The 25833-nt window shown below is 35.6% G+C and overlaps 1 protein-coding gene across 1 annotated transcript in view; it reads left to right on the plus strand.

Annotated features, from left to right (window-relative positions):
• LOC139124775 (cullin-1-like) overlaps positions 1 to 25833 on the plus strand; it is a 149522-nt gene that overhangs the window by 64101 nt on the left and 59588 nt on the right. Inside the window, exon 7 of the mRNA XM_070690887.1 lies at positions 15358 to 15405. Within this exon, the coding sequence (XP_070546988.1) occupies positions 15358 to 15405 (48 nt within the window). The remainder of the gene's footprint in view (positions 1 to 15357; positions 15406 to 25833) is intronic.

The following is a 25833-nucleotide window of genomic DNA, read 5'->3' on the forward strand; positions in this document are numbered from 1 at the left end:
GGTATATAGGGATAACTTAGCAAAACAATTTTTTTAACAAAATGTCACGTGACCTCGGTGACCTTTGACCTCAAATATACATATTTGTCCATAACTCAGTAACCACAAGTGCTACACCCTTCATGTATGGTATGATGGGACACCTTATGACGCCACATACTGTACCTCAATAATTATGCGCATATCTCATTCTGAGCGAGCCAATAGAGCTGGATGTCTGATTTTTGGTATATAGGGATAACTATAGGAGAGAAATTTTTTGACCAAATGTCATGTGACCTCGATGACCTTTTACCTAAAATATATGTTTATGTCAATAAATAAGTAACCACAAGTGCTATGTCCTTTGTATTTAGTAGGATGGGAGACCTTATGACAACACACGCTTTACCTCATTAATTATGTACACATCTAATTCTGGGCAAGCGAATAGAGCTAGAGATCTGATTTTTTGGCATATAGGGATTAATTAGCAATATAATTTTTTTTTTCAAAATGTCATGTGACCTCGATGACCTTTGACCTTGATTTATACATATATGCATATTTCAGTAACCACAAGTTCTATACCCTCCAATTTTGATAGGATATTAGACCTTAAGATGTCACATCTTGTACCTCATTTATAATGCGCATATGTATTTCTTGGCTGGCCAATACTGCTAGAGGTCTGATCTTTTTTCCCGATTTAGAACCATAACTTAGACATGCCTCATGTGTTTCAAATTGGGAACAACGACATAGACCTATGTGCCCATAGATCTCAACATATACACTCCAGTGATACTTCTTAATGACCACATTTTCCTGCCCCATCAAGACTAATACTCCTATTACAAGTGGGGACTATGTCATTGTAAATGACTTGTTGAGTTAATGGTTGTATCACAGTATTCGATATATCTAATTCTGTATTTTTTCCATTTTATATTCTGAATAATTACATTAAACATATTTCACTGTCTCCAGTACATTTCATTTAAGTATTTTCACTTCATGCACTTTATCCCTTTCACACATGTTCAAATATCTGACCAGAGAACAAACACTAAATAGTCCAGGATGGGAGCTTACAGTGTCATTGACGCTATTTTTTCCAAATTGTATTGTCATTGTTTGGTTGTTGAATATTGTGACACAAACACTGATCATGCATAAATGTAAAAAAAATATTGCAGTGTTCAATGTCATTTTCAAACAGTTTTACCAATGCAAAATAACCTAAAACTCCTCTCAGATTGCACCATTAAACACATCAATTTCCCAAAATTTCCAATACGAGAGGGGGAAACCCCCTCTTGTGCTCTCCCCCTTGGGGTGTTCTAACAGTTTCACTTAGTAAAAAAAAAATTAAAAAACACCTCTCAGATCGCGCCAGACTGCACCATTGCAAGATAGGGGAAAGCCCCTGTGACACTTTCCCCCTAAGCCTCTCACGTGTTCTCCCCTGTACTTTCAAATTCTGCCCGGTCAGATATCCTAGTGAAAACCCTGTCATAATACCCATCCAAATTAAACAATATACTATATGGTTAGATACTGCGTGAGCTTTTATATCTTTATTTTATTGTGACTTGCAATTTCATTTTGATGGGTTCACCTTTTTTGAACCATCATGAGATAACTGATGATAGTCTACCAGAGTACATCAGGATTTCAAAGGTCTTTACTGTTGCTGTATTTTGTAAATTTTACAAATACATGTATTTGTATTTAACTTTTCTAAGTGGGGGGATCAGTCAAAATTTCAGAGTTAGAGAGGGGAGTTACTCAAATTCATCATGGTTGATGGGGGGGGGGGGGGGGGGTGTCACTTGAAATTTCTGAGTTTCAGGCCGTAATAATGACGGCTCCCTTATATACAACGCATCACAAACTTGATGACAAAGAAAAAAAAATTTGCATTGCTACTCCATTTGAAAAAAAAATTGATGCAGCTCTGACAGTAGAAAAAAAAATTGCTGTCACTGTGACAGGAAAAAAAAATTTGCTCCCATACCCATTTCCTCCATACCCCCCCCCCCAAAAAATCTAATTACTGTCCAACTTAGCTTTACTAACTTATTCTAACCTCATTATTCTTACACTAGTGTTATACCTTATAACCACAAAATTTCAAGAGATGCATATATGATTGTCACTCAACAAACACTTTTACAAATATGTCTTCTGCTTTTTCTCCGTATACATATACATGTCTCTTTTCTAATAAAAATGGGCTTAAAATCGCAATGTGAAAAATAGTCTTTCAGCTATATGTTGCACATTGACTTTGTGGTCTGTCTAATTCACAGTGAGTGGGGTTTGTTGATAAATGCCGATAAAACTAGGCGGTCATTATGTCCAAGTGCCATTGGCGGTATTTTTTCTTATCCAGAATTATAAACTCTGGCAAGTCTCAACTGATTTTATTCAAAGTTGGTACAAGGACATTGACCTATGTCATGCATATGCACATTGATTTGTTTAACCTTAGGATTGAATATGGTTGTGTGCCGACCATTTTTTGCTCACGTGTTTACACACGTGAGCATATGTCGCAGCGACTGTCTGTCTGTCTGTCTGTCTGTCTGTCTGTTGGTCCGATATCTCAAAAATGGCTAGTCAGAATCAAATCTGGTACATATATTCAGTTAGCAAATGGCAAGAACTGATTAGTTTTTGATGGGTGTGGCTTGCATACTTTTTGCTCATTTGCATAATTAATGATTTTAGAAAAAACGGATATACATTAAAAACGACTACACACAATTTGATTGAGATTTGCTACAAATGTTGATCACACCAAGATATATCAGCAGTGGGAACCATTAAAGGGGTTACACAAAAGATAGCTGCTAATTTGCATATTTAATGAACTTTCCTAATTAGGGATATATATCTGATTTGACTCGATCAAAATTGACCAAACTTTGTTTGTATAATAAAGATACTATTATTTAACATTATTGAAAGTCATTAAGTGTTTTAACTTTAGCCAATTCTTATTTGCACATTTAATGAACTTTGGTAATTAGGGATATATATTTGAATGGACTGGAACCGACGTTGATGAAACTTGCTACATGTATTTGAGCTACTATGATACAACATTTTTGAAAGTCTTTTTACTGTCAGCCAATTCCGAATTTGCATATTTAATGAACTTTCCCAATTAGGGATATATATCTGAATTAACTTGATTGTAGTTGTTGAAACTTGCTATATACATCAAAGATATTGTGATATAACATTATTGAAAGTCAAAAGACATTTTTACTTCAGCCAATTCCTAATTCGCATATTAAATAAATTTTCATAATTAGGGTTATTTATCTGAATTGACTTGATCAAAATTGATGAAACTTGCTATGTACATTAAAGACACTATAATACAATATTAGTAAAGTCATAAGCATTTTCTCTTCAGCAAATTCCTAATTTGCATATTTAATGAACTTTCCTAATTAGAGATATATATCTGAATTAACTTGATTGTAGTTGTTGAAACTTGCTATATACATCAAAGATATTGTGATATAACATTATTGAAAGTCAAAAGACATTTTTACTTCAGCCAATTCCTAATTCGCATATTAAATAAATTTTCATAATTAGGGTTATTTATCTGAATTGACTTGATCAAAATTGATGAAACTTGCTATGTACATTAAAGACACTATAATACAATATTAGTAAAAGTCATAAGCATTTTCTCTTCAGCAAATTCCTAATTTGCATATTTAATGAACTTTCCTAATTAGAGATATATATCTGAATTGACTTGACCAAAGTTGACAAAACTTGCTACATATATTGCAGATACCATGATACAACATTATTGACAATCATTAAGCATTTTTAACTGAAGTCAATACCTAATTTACATATTTAATGAACTTTGCTTCTTAGGGCTATATACTGGGATTCACTTGATCAAAGTTGGCAAAATATGCTATGTACATTGATGATTATATCTAATTAAACAATATCGAAAGTCATTTCACATTTTAATGTCGCTAATTTATAATTTGCATATCTAATGAGCTTCACAGCTCGGCATATATGGCTTGAAGGACTTGGCCAACGGTAATTACACTTGCTATATAAATGGTGATACAATGACAGCAGTCAAAGAACTTTAATATTTCATTTCAGCTAATTACATATTTGTATACTTCATGACCTTTTAGAATTAATAGAATGTTAAGCTCACATTGCTTTTAACAGTGAAAAAGACATTTATCAGTGTCATGTTAATTAATTTGTAATTGTACAAGTAATGAACTTTCCTAATTAGAGTGATATATCCGCAAATACTGCATCAAATTTGATGAAACTTGGTACAGATGTTGATCTCATAGTTTGTAAATACAATTCAATGACACTCAGCGGTATCATTTAAATTAATTGCTAGTATGCATTTACATAATGGATTTTTGTTTGCATCGAACTTTATGAATATTGTACCAGTGATAATCTGTCAGTATTAGGCTAGGATGGCAACAATGTTTGGCTAGCATCCTTGTCAATTAATTGCTAATTGACTGCATTCAATGACCTTTAGGATAGTGGCCTACATTGGTTTTTAGCTACTATAGACTAGAGTCTATAGAAGCTATTGGGATGGGTATCCGTCCGGCGTCCATCGTCAGTCTGTATGTATGTATGTATGTATGTATGTATGTATGTATGTCCGTTTGTGAGGCGTCCGTCCACTCAAATATCTTGAGAACTGCAGTACTTACTGATTTGATATTTGTTGTGTAGATAAAAATATGATTATGAGAAACTGTTTTTTTTAATTTTTTGATATTGTTGAAAATAGGCAAATAATGCCAAAAAAGATGTTTTTGGTAAAAATCTTCTTCATAACCGCTGGTCAGACAGCTTTGTTATTTGGTATACAGGTCCCTAGGGATAACCCAACTTAGATTTGTTCAAATTGTGATGAAATATGCAAATGTGTATTTTTAAGGAATTTTTTTGTCATTTTTGGTCAAAATTTGACTTACATTGTATGTAATTCTTGTACTGTATAAACCCTATCAATTCACCCAGAAAAAATAATTAATATGATTTTAAATAATTGAATTAATTAGGAAATCATCAAAGCCAAAATAATTTTAGTGTGGAATTATCAGAAAGTTCAACTTTTTTGACAGTTCATAGTGAAATGCTTACCATCTTGGAGGATTAAAACATGTAAAGGCAACTTTCCTGAATCCCAACTTTGATATATTCTGAACCACCATTTATGTTATCTAAAAGAAATTGCTCATAATAGTTTGTCATGATAGGGTGGTCAAATAAATAGAGATAGAGAAAGTTCTAATTTCCATTTATGGTTGACTTGGTAAGGATAAAATAAGATTACTTTTTGAGGAAAAAAATAGAGTGGTCAATTAAAAGAGTGGTCAAAGTGATAGGGTTTTTATGGTAAAGCTGGGCTGTAAGATTCCTCATTGCTATTTATAGCAATTATGCAATCTGTGTAAACAGTGCAATGAAAGTGTAACATGATTCCTTATAATGCTTTTAATGACCTTGAACTTCTTAAGTTACAAACATTTGTCTCTTCAGTGTGCTTTCTCTGAGTACGTACAGTCTCAACTTATTCAACAGAACTTACTTACAATGTTAATTTGAAAGTTAAAATGTGCTTGGTTAATAGGATGAAAATACTGATATTAAAAGATAACCAGCTCAAGATTCTTTATAACCTGACAGATATGCTGTTTTATTATGACGTAAATCTTGATTTAAGCAAGTCTTGTTTACTTTAATTAGAATGTAATTAACTCTCGTTTATTTGCTATTATAGACTAATATAGTCTGATGAAATATGCAAATCTGTATTTTTACGGAATTTTTTCCATTTTTGGTCAGGCCATCCTGAAATGAGCTATCAAAGATATCCACCTTCTTCATCAATACATGTCACAAAAGGTTATTCTCTACATAACACAGCAGAGCTCTGTCAACTGTTGAGTCGCTTGTTTTTTCAAAACTGCTGGTCATACAGCTTTAATATTTGGTATACAGGTGCCTAGGATGACCTCAGTGAAATAATTTCATACAGTCAGGAAATACTTCATTTTGTATCCATGTCTATAGTAGCTTCAGGGACTTTGGCCCTATGTTTTTCACACCATGGAAACTCATTCTTGGCATCAAGCCCCATCTGTATTGCAGTATTTTTAATCACAGATCTAATTAATGAAGAGGACTGTATCCTCTCTGAGGACTTGTAATTAAAGTACTATTAACAATTGGCGACTGTGTCATGCTACGGATGACTTGTTATTCAAGGAGGTGTTGTGGCTTTTCAAGAAGATCACATGTTTACAATCTTCACGAGCCTGAAAAGTTCAATCTGTGCATGTTTGTGGCCGCAATGGTGCTGTCACTGGTCTCCACTGGTATTCTGCATCCTCCTTAAAGCTTGTAAAAACACTGATCATAAATGAAAAAAAGTATCCAATGGAAGTATTGACTTGACTTTATGAAGCTAAAACTACAAACATCTATGTACATCACTTCAATAAAACCAATTTCAACTCACATGTTCACATACATTTCGATTTGCACATTTAAGGTGGTTGGAAAGGCTAGAGCGTCAGTTATAAACTTCAATAAAACTATTAAAATATAAAAGTAGTCAACATTCTCTGTGGAATAAAAAAACTAGACATTTGGCACAAAGGCATTGCAGAGTTATAGCCTGTTGAAACTTCTGAAAAACTGACCAACTAAGAAGAAGTTGGGGAGTCCTTAGTGTATTAACTATGGTAGAGGTCCCCTAGCTTTTAATAAAATGTTTGAAAAGGGAAAGTCATTATTTGCTGTTTTTCAGGAAAGTTTGACAAGGCGGTGCTGGCATCAGAGTGAGTGACTGCTATTGTAAATGCATTTTTAGATTCTTTGAGTGTCAAAGAGGTGTCAAAAGTGAGATTAACCAAAAAAACTGCTCTGTGACTTCAAAAGAGGAGTGCAAATATGGCTTGTTTTCAACATTTTTGACAGAATACAGTTTTCCTACATAATTGTATACCAATTTAATCCACCTATGAAATGAGATAGGACATGGAATTTTACAGCCTATTAACAAGGTTACAGATAAGATTTGTATGGCACAATTTTCCTGTATTTGAAGTACTTTTTGAAAAATCACATTTTGAAATTTAAAGAATTTTTAATAATTTTTTGATATATAAACCCATGTAAAATCATAAAAACAAATTTTATTTACAAATCCTGCCGTACAAATCTTACAATAAATAGTGTCAACATATTTATAACTAATTTGGTAATATTAATACTATCCAATTATTATTAAATTCAAATATGTAAAAAAAATATGAAAAATTAAATTTTAATATTTACTGGTGTCATATTTCAAAATCATGGCTGCAAATATACAATTTTCGTATTCTTTGGAGAAAGTATTAACTAAGGGAGTTATCCTGAAAATTTGAACTAAATATCTTGATTCTAACACTTGAAACTTGACATTAACTCTGAGAAAAGAATTGGTGCAAAAATAGCATTTCCAACCACCTACTGACTTTTAAGTTTCACTTGTATCTTGGGGAAATGCTGCAATCCATTGTTGGTTCTTTTACTGGGGATAGGATATTGCAAAGAATTGAAAATACTGCATATACTGAAATACAAGGGCATTTTCAGTTAGTGTCTTGTATATTGTTTTTGGAAACAAAGTCCATACAAGTGTAAGAATAAATTAGAAAAGTAGTAATGAACTCTTGTGTTTTGTATAAGTTCAAGAATGATTGCCACTGTTGACACAATAGAGTTATCTTAGTCCACTCTGTTATTCCATATATACTTGGTTACTTTTGACTTGATTTATATAAACTCAAACTATTGATTTGATTTATTTCAGGCATCCCTTTCCAAATGGCAGTACTATTACAGTACACACAGCTGACCCCTACCCAATACAACCGCTTCATGACACACTCAGTTGAAGATGGTGAGACCGTTTATCCAATCTTTGTAACATGGAGCCAATAACAATACATTATGTTGAAACTAATTGTGTCTTTCAACCTCTTTTAACTCTGCTGTCAGCTGCCGCAGAGGCTATCAAAGATGATTGTCTGTCATTGCTGTTTGTCTGGCACCATCCATCATTATCATCAACTTTTTAGGCTCCGCTGTCAGCGACGCGAAGCTTATCAAATAGGTTGATTTTCCGTCGTCGTCCGTTTTTGTCCGTCGTCGTCGTCTGTCAACAATTGCCTTCTCCTCAGAAACCGCAAGTCCAATTGCTTTGAAATTTTATATGCAGTTCACTCGGGGTGACCTTACTTAAGTTTGTTCAAATTGTGGTGAAATTTGCATATTTGTATTTTTGGGGCATTATTTGGTGTGTTTGGTAAAAAATCTTCTTCTCTGAAACCGCTTGTCTGATTCCTTTGAAATTTGATATGCAGTTTACTTAGGGTGACTTCAGACAGATTTGTTCAAATTGTGGTGAAATTTGCATATTTGTATTTTTAAGGCAATTCTTATCATTTTTGGTAAAAAAATCTTTAAAAATCTTCTTCTTCAAAACTACCAGTCAGATAGCTTTGATATTTGGTACATATGTCCCTAGGGATGATCTATTTCAGATTTGTTCAAATCGTGCAGAAATATCAAATTTGCATTTTAAGGCAATTTTTGCCAGTTTTGGTCAAAAAAAGTATTTCTCAAAAAGTAATGGCCCGATAGCTTTGAAATTTGGTATACAGGTTCCTACAGATGAACTGAGTAATATATATTGAATTTCTGATGAAATCTGTAATTTTGTATTTTTGGGGCATTTTTTGCCATTTTTGGTCAAAAAATGTGTATTTCCAAAACTACTCGTCTGATAGCTTTGAAATTTGGTATACAGGTTCCTACAGATGATTTTAATGATTGTTATTGAAAAAATGATGAAATCTGCAATTTTGTATTTTTGGGGCAATTTTTTCCATTTTTGGTCAAAAAATGTGTTTCTCAAAAAGTACTGGTCTAACAGCTTTGAAATTTGGTATACAGGTTTCTATAGAAAACCTAAGTACAGTGGAATTTGATTGATGTCCGGTTTGCCTTGCCGAGCTTGACAAGTCTACATGTTGCATATCATTAGAAAAGTAAACATTTGCAACAAATTGAGTCTTTGGTGTTAGATTACAGTGCAGGAAAGGTTCCTGTACACTGTCTAGTCTACAATCATGACAGTCGTTTCAGCATGTCACTCACAACACGTACACCATCATCAAAGTTTTCTTTCAGTTGGTTATCATATACCTACATTCCACATAGCTGTAAAAGCTTGGGAGAAAGCGTCCTCAGATCCGTGCATTTTTAGTTTATAGACTATAGTCTATAGAGCTATTGGGATGGGTATCCGTCCGGCGTCTCGTCGTCAGTCTGTATGTATGTATGTATGTATGTATGTCCGTTTGTGAGGCGTCCGTCCACTCAAATATCTTGAGAACTGCAGTACTTACTGATTTGATATTTGTTGTGTAGATGAAAAATAGGATTTTGAGAACCATTTTTTTTTATTTTTTGATATTGTTGAAAATAGGCAAATTAATGCCAAAAAAGGCGTTTTTGGTAAAAAATCTTCTTCTTCATAACCGCTGGTCAGACAGCTTTGTTATTTGGTATACAGGTCCCTAGGGATAACCCAACTTAGATTTGTTCAAATTGTGATGAAATATGCAAAGGTGTATTTTTAAGGATTTTTTTGTCATTTTTGGTCAAAATTTGACTTACATTGTATGTTTCTTGTACTGTATAAACCCTATCAATTCACCCAGAAAAAATAATTAATATGATTTTAAATAATTGAATTAAGTAGGAAATCATCAAAGCCAAAATAATTTTAGTGTAGAATTATCAGAGAGTTCAACTTTTTTGACAGTTCATAGTGAAATGCCTACCATCTTGGAGGATTAAAACAAGTAAAGGCAGCTTTCCTGAATCCCAACTTTGACATATTCTGAACTGTCATTTATTGTGCCCTGTACATTATCTAAAAGAAATTGCTCATAATAGTTTGTCATGATAGGGTGGTCAAATAAATAGAGATAGAGAAAGTTCTAATTTCCATTTATGGTTGACTTGGTAAGGATAAAATAAAATTACTCTTTGAGGAAAAAAATAGAGTGGTCAATTAAAAGAGTGGTCAAAGTGATAGGGTTTTTATGGTAAAGCTGGGCTGTAAGATTCCTTGTGCTATTTATAGCAATTATGCAATCTGTGTAAACAGTGCAAGAAAGTGTTACATGATTCCTTATAATGCTTTTGATGACCTTGAACTTCTTAAGTTTCAAACATTTGTCTCTTCAGTGTGCTTTCTCTGAGTACGTACAGTCTCAACTTATTCAACAGAACTTACTTACAATGTTAATTTGAAAGTTAAAATGTGCTTTGTTAATAGGATGGAAATACTGATAAAGATAACCAGCTTAAGATTCTTTATAACCTGACAGATACATATATGCTGTTTTTTATGACGTAAATCTTGATTTAAGCAAGTCTTGCTTACTTTAATTAGAATGTAATTAACTCTCGTTTATTAGCTACTATAGACTAATATAGTCTATAAAAGCTATTGCGATGGGTATCCGTCCGGCATGCACCGTCAGTCTGTATGTATGTATGTATATATATATGTATGTATGTATGTATGTATGTCCGTTTGTTAGGCGTCCGTCCACTCAAATATCTTGACAACTGCAGTACTTACTGATTTGATATTTGTTGTGTGGATAAAATATATGATTTTGAGAAACTAGTTTTATTAATTTTTTGATATTGTTGAAAATATGCAAATTAGCACCAAAAAAGGCGTTTTTGGTAAAAAATCTCCTTCTTCATAACCACTGGTCAGACAGCTTTGTTATTTGGTATACAGGTCCCTAGGGATAACCCAACTTAGATTTGTTAAAATTGTGATGAAACAAATCTGTATTTTTACGGAATTTTTTTTTCCATTTTTGGTGAGGCCATCCTGAAATGAGCTATCAAAGATATCCACCTTCATCAATACATGTGTCACAAAAGGTTATTCTCTACATAACGCAGCAGAGCTCTGTCAACTGTTGAGTCGCTTGTTTTTTCAAAACCGCTGGTCAGACAGCTTTAATATTTGGTTTACAAGTCCCTAGAATGACCTTAGTGAGATAATTTCATACAGTCATGTATCCATGTCTATAGTAGCTTCAGGACTTTGGCCCTATGTTTTTTTACGTATCACGCCCCGGCCCGGTGCCCAATATGGGCAATCGCGTGCATTTCTGAACTATCTCGATTCTGGTTACTAAGCGCGTTTGCTATTGGCAAACGTTCCATTCGTACACAAAGCCAGCGCGAGATTAGGAAAACGTCTGCTCGCTCAGATCGTAGTTGCGCGTGGCGACAGTGGAGCCGCGCAGGTGATATCGGCATTTATTTCTAAATTCTAGTGAAAATCCTGTGTATCCTAAGTGCATGCCTGTTCAGTATAAATTACCAGAACTGACATCACGCTTTTGTCCTCCTTACACCTCGATTTCAGCCTTGATCTCTGTTGGTCAAGTACAGTACGGATGTTGCTTTGTGTGTTTCTAGAATTCTGCAGGTAAACAAATGACGTCATTATGTATGTAAATCCGCGACGGGAAGCGGCCATCGTATTTATGAAAAACTGACACAAATGGCGTTGAATTTTTGATATCGCACGCATTTTTATCTCCTAAACAATGTTGAATATTATGTAAAATACATATTTATCATTCCATAAGGTATATGATAAAACCTTTACGGCCCTGATACGGCATTTGCGGCCCTTGGTCGTACGGCGTATGGGCCCTCGCACGCTCGGGCCCTTCCGCCATACGACCTCGGGCCGCAAAAGACGTATCAGGGCCGTAAAGATTATTATTTAACTTGGGAACTTTATGAAGAAACAAGTAAATTCTTTACAAGAATGAACTTTCCCTCTCCCAGTGTTCTCCCCAGGATATGTTGACAAGAGGGCGGAGACGTGGTGCAAAGCACCACAAGCGACCGCGTCAGCGGTCGCGGGGGAGGTAAGAAGGGGGGTGTCCCCCCTCCTGCCGTTGGAGCTTTTGAAAAACAGAGATTAAAATGGTGTTATTTGTGGCACTTGGGGAGTATTTTTTCCGATTTTGCAGTGTTCGATAACTTTTATTCCAGTTCACTGATTTCAATAAAGATTACATTTTTGAAAATGAAACATAGCCACTGACGTACATTTTATTCATTGATGTCAAAATTATCACCATAACACTCACGTATTCTCATCCTGATACACGTCCGGCCGAGCCTAAAAATGGTTCGTTCTGCTTTGGGAAGGAATACACAAGCGAAATTCAAACCTATAAAAAAAAATTTCAGTGTACTCTGCTGTCCTTGGTTTACCCTCAAGCTGTCCTTGGTTACCCTCAAGCTCCTTGGCATGGTTTACTTAGCTAAGTCGGTTACCTAATGCACGGTCCCTATGGAGGGACCGTGGATAACGTTACGGCCTGAGCCATGCAAATATGGCTGCCATTGATGAGTTGCACATGGGCCTATGATCTCGGATGACATCACAAACTCGAGAGATTTGCAAGATCGATGAGAATTACGTTTGCAGCCTGCAGGATCGACGCTCACGCTTGCATTTTGCTTGTAAATCACCGTCAACTTTTATCTCGTACATTTTATTGTTTTATTTTTCAAAAAATAATTTTTTTTCATTTCTGGCAAGGGGGCGCTCGGAATTTACAAGAGGGCGCCACGCCCTGTTACCTTATTCAGGGAGAACACTGCTCTCCTCTTGATGTCAACAAAGACGGCAACAGTCCCTCCGGCATACAGTATGTAGCATGTCCAGTGCAGTTTACAACAGTCAACAAGTTTGACACAATACAACAAACGTTTTCTTTCAAGTTGATCGGGAACTTTATGAATATTTTCAACCGGAAAATTCTTAACACTTCTGAATGAAACTTTTTCCTGCTTTCTCTTTTGTCCCAGATGAATGAAACTTTTTCCATTGACATTTCTCTCAAATACATGACACAACTACAAAATAGATTCGGACTAGAAGACAAGTGTTGATTTTACACATGTAAGTGCAATTCTCAATCAACGCAGTACATTTCGTGCCATTAAATAACACCCCCAGTGTTTCTGAAATAATTCACTCTATTTTGCAACGTAATTCTCCGGATGGCATCATACACGGCAACGGATAAGTTAGCATTGAGGAGACGGCGATATCTCTCTGCCTGCAAAATTTTCTCTACCTTGCTGAAGCAATGTTCAACTGGGTTCAAATCGGGGGGGGATGTTTGGCCGAATACGTTGGGGTAAAACTATGCTCAATTCAAAGGGTGTCAAGCCAGTCGGATAGAATCAGTTCACCTTCGTTGCGATGAATCGATGCATTGTCAGCGATTAAAATGTCACCTTGTAGCAAAGCACTCTGTCCATCCTCGCCGAACGATTGCACAGCTTTATGGATAAAATGGACATATTCGTTGGTGTCAGAGCCGCCTTCAATTACACGATAATGTTTCACGCCGTCATATCCAACCAGCAACTGCAATGTGTACATCGGTAACTTAATGTATCGGCAAACTTCTACGCACGGTGTTCATGTTAAGCCTAATAATGGTATTTCTTGTGTTCATGTGACATGTGTACATACATAACAAGTCCGTTGAGTAAATTTTGTGATTGAGGCAAGAAAAAGAGGAGTGAAAGGATGCATTTTGAGAAGAATTTACCCGTTTCTTCATAAAGTTCCCAGATAAAAATAAATACCTGAAAGAAAGCTTTGATGATGTGTGGTGCAGTGCCAAGCTTCTTGTGAGTGGCATGCTGAAACGACTGTCGTGATTGTAGTAGACTAGACAGTGTATGGGAAACGTTGGCCGCGCCCTGTAATCTAACACCAAAGACTCAATTTGTGTTTACTTTTCTAATGATAAGCAACACGTAGACTTGTCGAGCTCTGCAAGGCAAACCGGACACTCAATCAAATTTTTCCACTGTAATATATTGAATTTCTGATGAAATATGTAATTTTGCATTTTGGGGGCAATTTTTGCCATTTTTGGTCAAAAAATGTGTATTTCCAAAACTACTCATCTGATAGCTTTGAAATTTGGTAAACAGATTCCAATAGATGAACTAAATGATATTTATAAAATAATGAGGAAATCTGCAATTTGTATTTTTTGCAATTAAAGCAATTTTTCCATTTTTGGTCAAAAAATGTGTTCTTGAAAAGTACTGGTCTGATAGCTTTGAATTCGATACGCAGGTTCCTATAGATGAACTAAATTTGAGCTTTGAAATTATGATGAAATCTGCAACTTTTATTTTGGGGGCAATTGTTGCCATTTTTGGTCAGAAAATTTTATTCTCGAAAAACTACTCATCAGATAGCTTTGGTTGACATGTTCTTAGGGAATAATCCGATGTGATATATTCAAAGTATGATGAAATCTTCAATTTTGTATTTTTGCAGCTATTTAGCCACTTTTTTCTGGCCACTGAATTGAGCTTTCAAAGATTTTCACCTTCTTCATCAACATGTGTCAAAAATAGTTATTCTCTGCATAAACACAGCGGAGCTATATCGGCTATTAGGTCGCTTGTTTCCATTTTTGGTCAAAAAATGTGTATTTCAAAACTACTCATCTGATAGCTTTGCAATTTGATATACAGGTTCCTACAGATCACATTAATGATATTATTGAAATTATGATGAAATCTGCATTTTGTAATTTTTGCCATTTTTGGTCAAAAAATGTGTATTTCCAAAACTACTCATCTGATAGCTTTGAAATTTGGTATACAGGTTTCTATAGATGAACTAAAATGATATTTATTGAAATTATGATGAAATCTGCAATTTTGAATTTTGGGCAATTTTTTTTTCCATTTTTGGTCAAAAAATGTGTTTCTCAAAAAGTACTGGTCTAACAGCTTTGAAATTTGGTATACAGGTTTCTATAGATGAACTAAATTTGATCTTTTGAAATTATGATGAAATCTGCAACTTTTATTTTGGGGGCGATTGTTGCCATTTTTGGTCAGAAAATTTTATTCTCAAAAACTACTCATCAGATAGCTTTGGTTGACATGTTCTTAGGGATGATCTGATGTGATATATTGAAAGTATGATGAAGTCTTCCATTGTGTATTTTTGCAGCTATTTAGCCACTTTTTTTCTGGGTATCAAAATTTCCACCTTCTTCATCAACATGTGTCAAAAATAGTTATTCTCTACATAACACAGCGGAGCTATATCGGCCGCTAGGTCGCTTGTCTGAAATTTACATAAATTTACATACATTTATTTTGAATCAACAGGACATCTTGCTGCAGGTGATTCAGATTCTGGTGAAGTCAAAACTCCTGGTAGTACGCTTCAATTTCAACTACCAGTCTATTTAAATCTTTAAGATCTCATGTTTCAGTAATGTTTGCATAAATGGAAGACATTTGATCATTGGGCAGACTAGTCTATGTTATCAATGATGACTTGTAGAAAGACTGTATTAAACTCACTAGAATTGTGTGTTTTGAGGACCGGATTTACTTGTATTTTTAGGGTATTTTTATTCCGTTTTTAGTCAAAAATCTTGTTCTCTGAAATTGCTTGTTATGAAACTTAATATTCATGTTCCTCAGGATGACCTCAGTCATGCTTGTACAAATTGTATTGATATTGTCATATTTATAACTTTGGGGCAATTTCCCCAATTTTTGATGAAAAAAAAATTTATCCAAAACTACTGATTTGATAGCTTTGATATTTGGTATGCAGGTATCTAAGATTAATCTCAATATAATGTATTGAAGTTATGTTGAAACTGGCAATTTTTTTATTTTGGGGCAATTTTTGCCCTTTTTTCGTCAAAAAATTTTCTCCTAAAACTTCTGATCTGGTAGCTTTGATATCTAGTGTGCAGGTTCAGAGGGTTTATGTTAATAAGATATATTGAAATTAGGATGAACTCTGCAGTTTTTGTATTTTAGCGGACAGTTTTTCCTCATTTTTGGTCAAGAATTTGTTTCTCAAAATTTACCAGTCCGATTGCTTTGATATTTAGTAAACAGGTTCTTAGGGTTTTTGTTAATATGATATATTGAAATTAAGTGTAAATCCTGAATTTTGAATTTTTACGGCAACTTATCGAAATTGTCAATTAAGGTATAGACACACGTTTAATGCATTTTACAGAGATTTTGGTTTTATTAGCTACTATAGACTATAGTCTATAGAAGCTATTGGGATGGGTATCCGTCCGGCGTCAGTCTGTATGTATGTATGTATGTATGTATGTATGTCCGTTTGTGAGGCGTCCGTCCACTCAAATATCTTGAGAACCGCAGTACTTACTGATTTGATATTTGTTGTGTAGATGAAAAATATGATTTTGAGAAACTGTTTTTTTTTAATTTTTAGCTACTATAGACTATAGTCTATAGAAGCTATTGGGATGGGTATCCGTCCGGCGTCAGTCTGTAGTATGTATGTATGTATGTCCATTTGTGAGGCGTCCGTCCACTCAAATATCTTAAGAACTGCTGTACTTACGGATTTGATATTTGTTGTGTAGATGAAAAATAGGATTTTGAGAAACTATTTTTTTTAATTTTTTGATATTGTTGAAAATAGGCAAATTAATGCCAAAAAAGGTGTTTTTGGTAAAAAATCTTCTTCTTCATAACCGCTGGTCAGACAGCTTTGTTATTTGGTATACAGGTCCCTAGGGGTAACCCAACTTAGATTTGTTCAAATTGCGATGAAATATGCAAATGTGTATTTTTAAGGAATTTTTTTGTCATTTTTGGTCAAAATTTGACTTACATTGTATGTAATTGTTGTACCGGTACTGTATAAACCCTATCAATTCACCCAGAAAAAAATAATTAATATGATTTTAAATAATTGAATTAATTAGGAAATCATCAAAGCCAAAATAATTTTAGTGTAGAATTATCAGAAAGTTCAACTTTTTTTGACAGTTCATAGTGAAATGCTTACCATCTTGGAGGATTAAAACATGTAAAGGCAACTTTCCTGAATCCCAACTTTGACATATTCTGACCGTCATTTATTGTGCGCTGTATGTTATCTAAAAGATATTGCTCAAATAGTCAATAGAGATAGAGATAGAGAAAGTTCTAATTTCCATTTATGGTTTACTTGGTTTAGGATAAAATAAAATTACTTTTTGAGGAAAAAAATAGAATGGTCAATTAAAAGAGTGGTCAAAGTGATAGGGTTTTTATGGTAAAGCTGGGCTGTAAGATTCCTCATGTGCTATTTATAGCAATTATGCAATCTGTGTAAACAGTGCAATGAAAGTTACATGATTCCTTATAATGCTTTATGATGCTTACTTTTGATGACCTTGAACTTCTTAAGTTTCAAACATTTGTCTCTTCAGTGTGCTTTCTCTGAGTATGTACAGTCTCAACTTATTCAACAGAACTCACTTACAATGTTAATCAAAGATATCCACCTTCTTCATCAGTACATGTGTCACAAAAGGTTCTTCTCTACATAACACAGCAGAGCTCTGTCAACTGTTGAGTTGCTTGTTCTTTCAAAACTGCTGGTCAGACAGCTTTAATATTTGGTTTACAAGTCCCAGGATGACCTAAGTGAGATAATTTCATACAGTCAGGAAATACTTAATTTTGTATCCATGTCTATAGTAGCTTCAGGGACTTTGGCCCTATGTTTTGATATTGTTGAAAATACGCAAATTAATGCCAAAAAGGTATTTTTTGTAAAAAATCTCCTTCTTCATGACTGCTGGTCAGACAACTTTGTTATTTGGTATACAGGTCCCTAAGGACGACCCAACTTACATTTGTTCAAATTGTGATGAAATATGCAAATCTGTATTTTTAAGGAATTTTTTTTGGTCATATTTTATCAAAATTTGACTTGCATTGTATGTAATTCTTGTACTGTATAAACAATATCAATTCACCCAGAAAAAAATAATTGATATGATTTTAAATAATTGAATTAATTAGGAAATCATCAAAGCCAAAATAATTTTAGTGTAGAATTATCAGAAAGTTCAACTTTTTTGACAGTTCATAGTGAAATGCTTACCATCTTGGAGGATTAAAACATGTAAAGGCAACTTTCCTGAATCCCAACTTTGACATATTCTGAACCGTCATTTATTGTGCCCTGTATGTTATGTAAAAGAAATTGCTCATAATAGTTTGTCATGATAGGGTGGTCAAATAAATGTAGATAGAGAAAGTTCTAATTTCCATTTATGGTTGACTTGTTAAGGATAAAATAAATTACTTTTTGAGGAAAAAATAGAGTGGTCAATTAAAAGAGTGGTCAAAGTGATAGGGTTTTTATGGTAAAGCTGGGCTGTAAGATTCCTCATGTGCTATTTATAGCAATTATGCCATCTGTGTAAACAATGCAATGAAAGTGTAACATGATGCTTTTGATGACCTTGAACTTCTTAAGTTGCAAACATTTGTCTCTTCAGTGTGCTTTCTCTGAGTACGTACAGTCTCAACTTATTCAACAGAACTTACTTACAATGTTAATTTGAAAGTTAAATGTGCTTGGTTAATAGGATGAAAATACTGATAAAAAGATAACCAGCTTAAGATTCTTTATAACCTGACAGATATGCTGTTTTTTTATGATGAAATCTTGATTTAAGCAAGTCTTGTTTACTTTAATTAGAATGTAATTAACTCTCGTTTATTAGCTACTATAGACTAATATAATCTTTAGAAGCTATTGGGATGGGTATCTGTCCAGCGTGCCTGTCAGTATGTATGTATGTATGTATGTATGTATGTATGTATGTCCATTTGTGAGGCGTCCGTCCTCTCAATATCTTGAGAACTGCAGTACTTACTGATTTGATATTTGTTGTGTGGATAAAATACATGATTTTGAGAAACTTTTTATTAATTTTTGATATTGTTGAAAATATGCAAATTAGCACAAAAAAAGGCGTTTTTGGCAAAAAATCTTCTTCTTCATAACCACTGCATGGTCAGAGCGCTTTGTTATTTGGTATACAGGTCCCTAGGGATAACCAAACTCACAGGCGGACCCAATAAGTTCTGAGTTTTTCACACTGTTTTCTCTATCATTTTCTCTTCTTTCTTCATGCTCTGAATGATCGGAATAAATAAAATAAATGGTTTATATAACCTAACCTAGCCTCTGTGACTCTTTATTTATTTTACACTCCATTACAAGGACGTATATCTCTCATACACACATGCTGTAATTAATTAGTCAACACAACTAATTATGCTAATCCGTGGGACTTATCAGGGATTTTACGGGTTGGTCAACATCGCGAAAGATAGGAATGGTTACTAAAACGGGAAGGTAAGAAGCTCTCCTGAAATGTGTCCAGAAATTACCAAATTGCGGCCAGTCATGACCATTTATCCACAATCTACTGCAGCCAATGTATTTTGATGGCCGAGGAGAGTCAGCTACTCTAATTTCAAACGTTTAAATGGTCGCGAACAGTGCAAACCCTGCCAGTGCCTTGCCTGCAGTTCATGGCATGAGGACGTCCGTAAAGCAGGAAGTCGGAAGTTGAAACCTTTGACCTTTACGTTGTTTTTATATGTGGGCAAACTTGTAAACATATTTCCCGGGACAAGTCTGATTTTGACTAGGGTCATAGTTCGTGTACGTGGTTAAGCGTGGTTCTCTCAATCGGGTGGTGTTGCTAAGGTTTTTGTCTGCCCACCGTCCGTGGGTGGAGGGACAGTGGTCTGCCTTAATAATTTTGCTGTATTTTTTCCCACAAACATTGGAAATTCGTTTGAGTTTTAAGAAACATTATTTTTATATGAGGAATATTCTAGCTCGTATCCTCGAATTAAATCAGCCGATTTTCTTTGATACAGTTTTTTATATGGTTGGAGAACTCTTTGGGGCGGCGTCAGATAACAAGTGGAATGAGACAACAACATTTCGTCCATGTAAGGAAATCATATAGCAAGTACTTCTTACGCTGGTGCAAACTCTACGAAATATTATGGTATCAAAGATGTTTTCCATGATAGTTTACAAGGTTTCTTGTCTAAATTCGCGGAAATAATCAAGAATATCTAAAAAATACTACACGTAATTATGACCACATTTTGTATGTGTAGAGGTGTTGTTTGCCGTTCCGAACGTATGTTCTACACGTACGCGACGTATGGTTATCACTGATCAGCTGATGATGGAACGTAATTACGTGTAACTAAACTTCTCCATAACTATATGTTACCGGCAGACATGGAGATAATAGCGAGTGAATAGAAATGACGGTGACTGGTTTAAAAATCCACAGTGCTGGTAAAAATTCTCACAGGCTTCTTAAAGTAGTGGCCGACATCATCGGTGATGTCAGTTTGTGTGTCGATGTTGCGAGGTCACCGCTGACGTGACTTTAGTGACGGGCTGCACTGAGCCTCGTCAATCGCTTGTACGCCAGAAAAAGAACGGTCTGCGAGTAGTCATGTCGGAAAAAGCTGGAAAACGGCGATAGTTTGGTGATTTTTGAGCGGATTTCTGGTAGTGGTAGGCCCCTAATAACCATGTTGTCGATGAGTGTTGGCAATTTGGGTGGAAAATTTTCGAAATATCGACAAACAAAGTTGCGACAAGCGTGCTGTCGGGCAGAACATGGACGTTCCCATGGCTGTGGTGGTGACGTTAAAGTCAAAACCAGCCGTAAAAGGCAGAAATCCCGTCCGAAAACACCACAGCTATGGACCCAAAGCTAGCCTAACAGTACAAACGAAGTTTTATAGCCCGTGCGCCGCTTTCGGGAATTTTGTGCACTAACAGTATAAGGCGCGATTGAAAATCGATGAATTCCTTAGACTAGTAGCGACCATGGAGCTCCGGCGAGATTAACTCTTTGACGCCGTAGAGTCATTCTAGTCATGAGCTTGGTTGCTACCGTATACCAGAAAACAACCGACTTTGACGTCAAAGGCCTGTTGCTGGTACGTACTTTGAGACAGAAAATAACGATATGTTACCGGTAGACATGGAGTTAATAGCGAGTGCAGAGAAATGAAGGTGACTGGTTTAAAAAAATCACAGTGCTGGCCAAAATTCTCCAGTGTGTGCTCCTGCTAATGTGTCACCATTGTGCCTTGAATCACGACGCGGTTTGTAAATTATACTTGGTATATACACTCACCTCCAGAAAACGACGACGTGAAACATACATCTATATAATTTTGTTGAAAAACTCATGAAACGGCCACTCCGGCAATCTTTTTCTGCTTGGTCGGTCGATACTTTCTGGGTGGCATTTGTTACATGGAGCAGGACCATAATTAGTTATGTTAGAATTTGGCGCTTGGCAACGAAAAGCATGTGCGTTTCCAGCGTTCCTTTCGATCTAACTTCCCGTTTATTTTTGAATAATGAGCAGTGTTTGTTTGCGCATATCATGAATATATAAGCGTCCACTAGGTTTACGGACGTCCTCGGGACATGTTTCCCAAGATCTTCATACCTTCTCCTTTTTCATTAACATCACTATCTTTCCGATGTTGACCAACCTCTGATAAGTCCACGGATTAGCATAATTAGTTGTGTTGACTAATTAATTACAGCATGTGTGTATGAGAGATATACGCCCTTGTAATGGAGTGTAAAATAAATAAAGAGTCACAGAGGCTAGGTTAGGTTATATAAACCATTTATTTTATTTATTCCGATCATTCAGAGCATGAAGAAAGAAGAGAAAATGATAGAGAAAACAGTGTGAAAAACTCAGAACTTATTGGTCGCCTGTGCCCAACTTAGATTTGTTAAAATTGTGATGAAATATGCAAATCTGTTTTTTTTACGGAATTTTTTTTTCCATCCTGAAATGAGCTATCAAAGATATCCACCTTCTTCATCAATACATGTGTCACAAAAGGTATTCTCTACATAAACAAAGCAGAGCTCTGTCAACTGTTGAGTTGCTTGTTTTTTTCAAAACCGCTGGTCAGACAGCTTTAATATTCGGTTTACAGGTCCCTAGGATGACCTTAGTGAGATAATTTCATACAGTCAGGAAATACTTAATTTTGTATGCATGTCTATATAGCTTCAGGGACTTTGGCCCTATGTTTTCAAAATTGGAGTCCGTACCATATGACCTTTACGTATGGAAAAATGTCGAGACAATATTGTATTAAGAAATGCTTAAAATACTAATAAAAATAGACTTTTTGCGAACTACGCGTACTGTTATATTCGGTTGTCTTAACTGTGGACGGATTAGTTAGGATAGCGACGCAAGGTCAACAGATTATGCTAATTTTTCTGATCTTGTCCGGCGCGCATGCGCATACTTTCCACTGTCTTGTGTGCGTGACGTTAATAATGGCTTCCGTGGTGAAAAGCGGAAGACAGAGACGCGTAAAACGTAAGCGTGGTCGTAAGAAGAGAGTAAGTAAGATCATGGACCAGGCTACCAGAACAAAACTCAGATTGTCTGACTTAGGGTCGTACTACAGCAACGTGGCAGAAGATGAGATGTCGGACACGAGTCTTTCTTCCGACGAGGAAGCTGGTTGATTATCAGATTCTCTCCACCGAAGAAAGTTCTCCAACGTGAAAGTCAGCGACAGAGTCTGCACAGTACGCTCATTCCGATGCAAGGTCGGCGATAAGTGAACAAATTTGTGAATGAAACTGGTGGACGTGTCAAGCGATGCGTATGCATAAATTTTCATCTTCCAGGGGAAGTTCAACAAGCGTATGGGCCAAATGACGAACTTGAATAGCCACCGCAATGTCAAAATCAATGTGGTCCATTGAGACTCTCGCAAACGTAAAATATCGCAATTCACCTCCGACAGGCGTAGAAGATACTTCTAAACTGAAGAGAAACGGATTGATAGATCTTGACAACCGTTTACAGTTACGGTAACAAGCTTAGACTCTAATTTGAGCAAAAACAGATTAGCCGTGGCAGTGTTTGTTATGTAAATAAACCGCCCTCATTACTCGTACATCTCAACAGTTTTGTGTGTGTTTCTCCTGATTTTCTCGCCATTTATGATCTTCGGAAGGGTATTTGATGTAAAATACAAAACTGCTAGTCTCCTGCTTGATGCAAGTTCGTGAACATGAATAAAAATCGCCTGGAAAGTCATATCAACAATCGATTTTTGTATGTGTAGGGGTGTTTACACAATTCTTTGATTATCTCTCTTCCAATTTTGGCCTGACAAGCGTAACTTCAAAAGAATTAGGTTGGAGTAGGGTGCACAGATTGGTCTGATTTTTACCAGGTCACAGTAGGAATACATATCTGTAAAACGGTGTCTCATATTTTCGGCAAAATTTATGGAACAAGAGAAAGTCTTGCTAAAGTCAACAAAACCCGGTAATTTATTCAAAAACCCAGAGTTGTTACTTTCACACCTCATTGTGCTGAAACACAAGGGAATAGAAAAAATCTGGGACACCGTTTTTTCCCCAGAGTACTCAACTGGTGATTTCTGTTAAAAGATCTCAAGTCGCCATAGTCCTTGAACACCTAATTTTTTCAGGTAAAAAAAACTCAAAACGCATATTTTTGAAAGAAATGGACACAGACACAGTTATTTTGGAAATAACATATTTTTCATAATTTTGAGATATAGGGCTAACAGAAAATATATTATATGTAGGGTCCAAAAGTGAAATTTATTGAGAAAAAGTGAGTTTAAAATAATGTTTACGTGCAGAGAAAACGAACAAAAGGGTGAACTCAGCAGTTAACGTTTAAACAAAATTTATTACGAAAAAAAAACTAATTGCTAAGTCAGGGATAGAGTACAAGCTTTAAAAGTGTACAGACTACTTATCTCAGCTGGGACGGCAAAGCTCCAGTCTCAGAGTTGTAACAGTCAGTTGGATGAATGAACAGTCCTTGCAGGCTTGAAGCTGCACAAAGTCCACAGTATAAATCCAGCGTTGGCAGTGAAGGTCTTGAAAAGTCTAGAGAATGACTACTGCTGGAGTTTAGTAACACACAAGAGACACGATCCCAAAAGTCTGACTGGAAGCTGAGCACGTCCCTTTTATAAAGGCATATAAGAACAATCTAGAACTTTATTGACATGCTAATTACTGTTCTAAAATTATCTCCCTTACACAACTAATCAACTTTCCAGAACATTCCAAACATGACTAATTGAATTCAAGGTTGTTAGGTCATCAAGGGCAGTGACCTTGAGAATGTTCTAGACTAATTGAACTCAGGTCATGATGAGTGTGGGGGAAATGACCTACATAACACACCCCCCTTCAAAAAAAGAAAATTTTTCAAAGAAAAATCTTTCTTTTACAAATGTAATCTTGAAAAGGATTTAAGTACTCAAATTTTGTTTTACTCTAAAGTAAAATTTCTTGAAAGTGAACAACAATAAACTCTAAATACGAGAGAGACAGTCTGCAATTAAATTGTCTCTGCCTTTGATATGTCTAATGTCAAGATTAAACTCCTGTAACATTAAACTCCTCATCTTAGCCAATCTCTGATTTTTGCCTTTGAATTTCTGCAGAAAAACAAGAGGGTTGTGATCAATATAAACCACTATTGGCTGATTTGAAGAAGTAACATAAACTTCAAAATGCTGTAAAGCTAATATCAAAGATAAACACTCTTTTTCAATTGTAGAGTAGTTTCTCTGGGATTTGTTAAATTTGCGTGAAAAATAGCAAACAGGATGATCTACACCATGACTATCCTCTTGCAATTTGTTGTTGGAAAACTTGAAATGGCACTGAATTTGGCATAAAGTATGCACGGCAAAGTCCGGTTATTTTTACTGAGTTCGATAAAGTCATTGTTCGGCAAATACTTGGCTTCCTCCTGGAGATATTCCGCTTTCGCAGGATTCAGTCCGTCTGGATGTTGTTCCACTGGATTACTGTCGCAGACATCTTCGTTGTGGTGGATGATGTTTGTCCTCGTTGGAACATCTTGAAACAGATGTTTATATTCGTGGAGCAGTTCTTTCACCTGTTGTTGTTGTTCTGGCTGGAGGTGTGCCAACTTTGTAGACTCCAGCTTCTCCAGGATTTCTGAGTTCTGAAGCTTGACCGAGCCCAGCTTTGAGTTTGAGTATTTTCACTCAAGTCAGTTTCAGTATCACTATCTTCATAATGGCCAGAACTGACGGTACTGACAGGCTGAGTTATAGTAGGATTATCCCTATCCAAATATGGCTTAAGCATATTTATGTGACATAGCTGTTTTTGTTTTCGCCTGTCAGGTGTTATTATGATGTAATTTAAATCACTCAATTTCTTATCAATTAGGTATGGCCCAAAGTAACGAGCATGGAGTGGTTTGCCAGGAATTGGAAGTAGAACAAGAACTTTTTGACCTGGTTCAAACTTCCGTTTTGAGGTGTTTTTATCATATTTGGTTTTCATTGACTGCTGAGATGACTCAAGATTTTCTCTGGCTAATTCACATGCTTTAGAGAGTTTCGTACGAAAATCTGACACATATTGCAAAATATTCAGACAATCATCATCGTCTGATAGGAATTTCTCTTTAACGAGCTTAAGTGGGCCACGGACTGTATGTCCAAATACAAGCTCAAATGGGCTAAAACCAAGAGACTCTTGAATTGACTCTCTAACAGCAAAGAGCAGAAAATGAATTCCTTCATCCCACTGCTTCTCTGTGTCAAAACAGTAGGTCCTAATCATGTTTTTCAAAGTTTGATGAAATCGCTCAAGAGCACCCTGACTTTCTGGGTGATAGGCGGATGACCTATACTGTTTAATGCCTAGCTGATCCATTACTTGTTGGAAAA

Source organism: Ptychodera flava (assembly GCF_041260155.1).
Source record: "Ptychodera flava strain L36383 chromosome 23 unlocalized genomic scaffold, AS_Pfla_20210202 Scaffold_24__1_contigs__length_23054250_pilon, whole genome shotgun sequence".
Taxonomy (NCBI): Eukaryota; Metazoa; Hemichordata; class Enteropneusta; family Ptychoderidae; genus Ptychodera; species Ptychodera flava.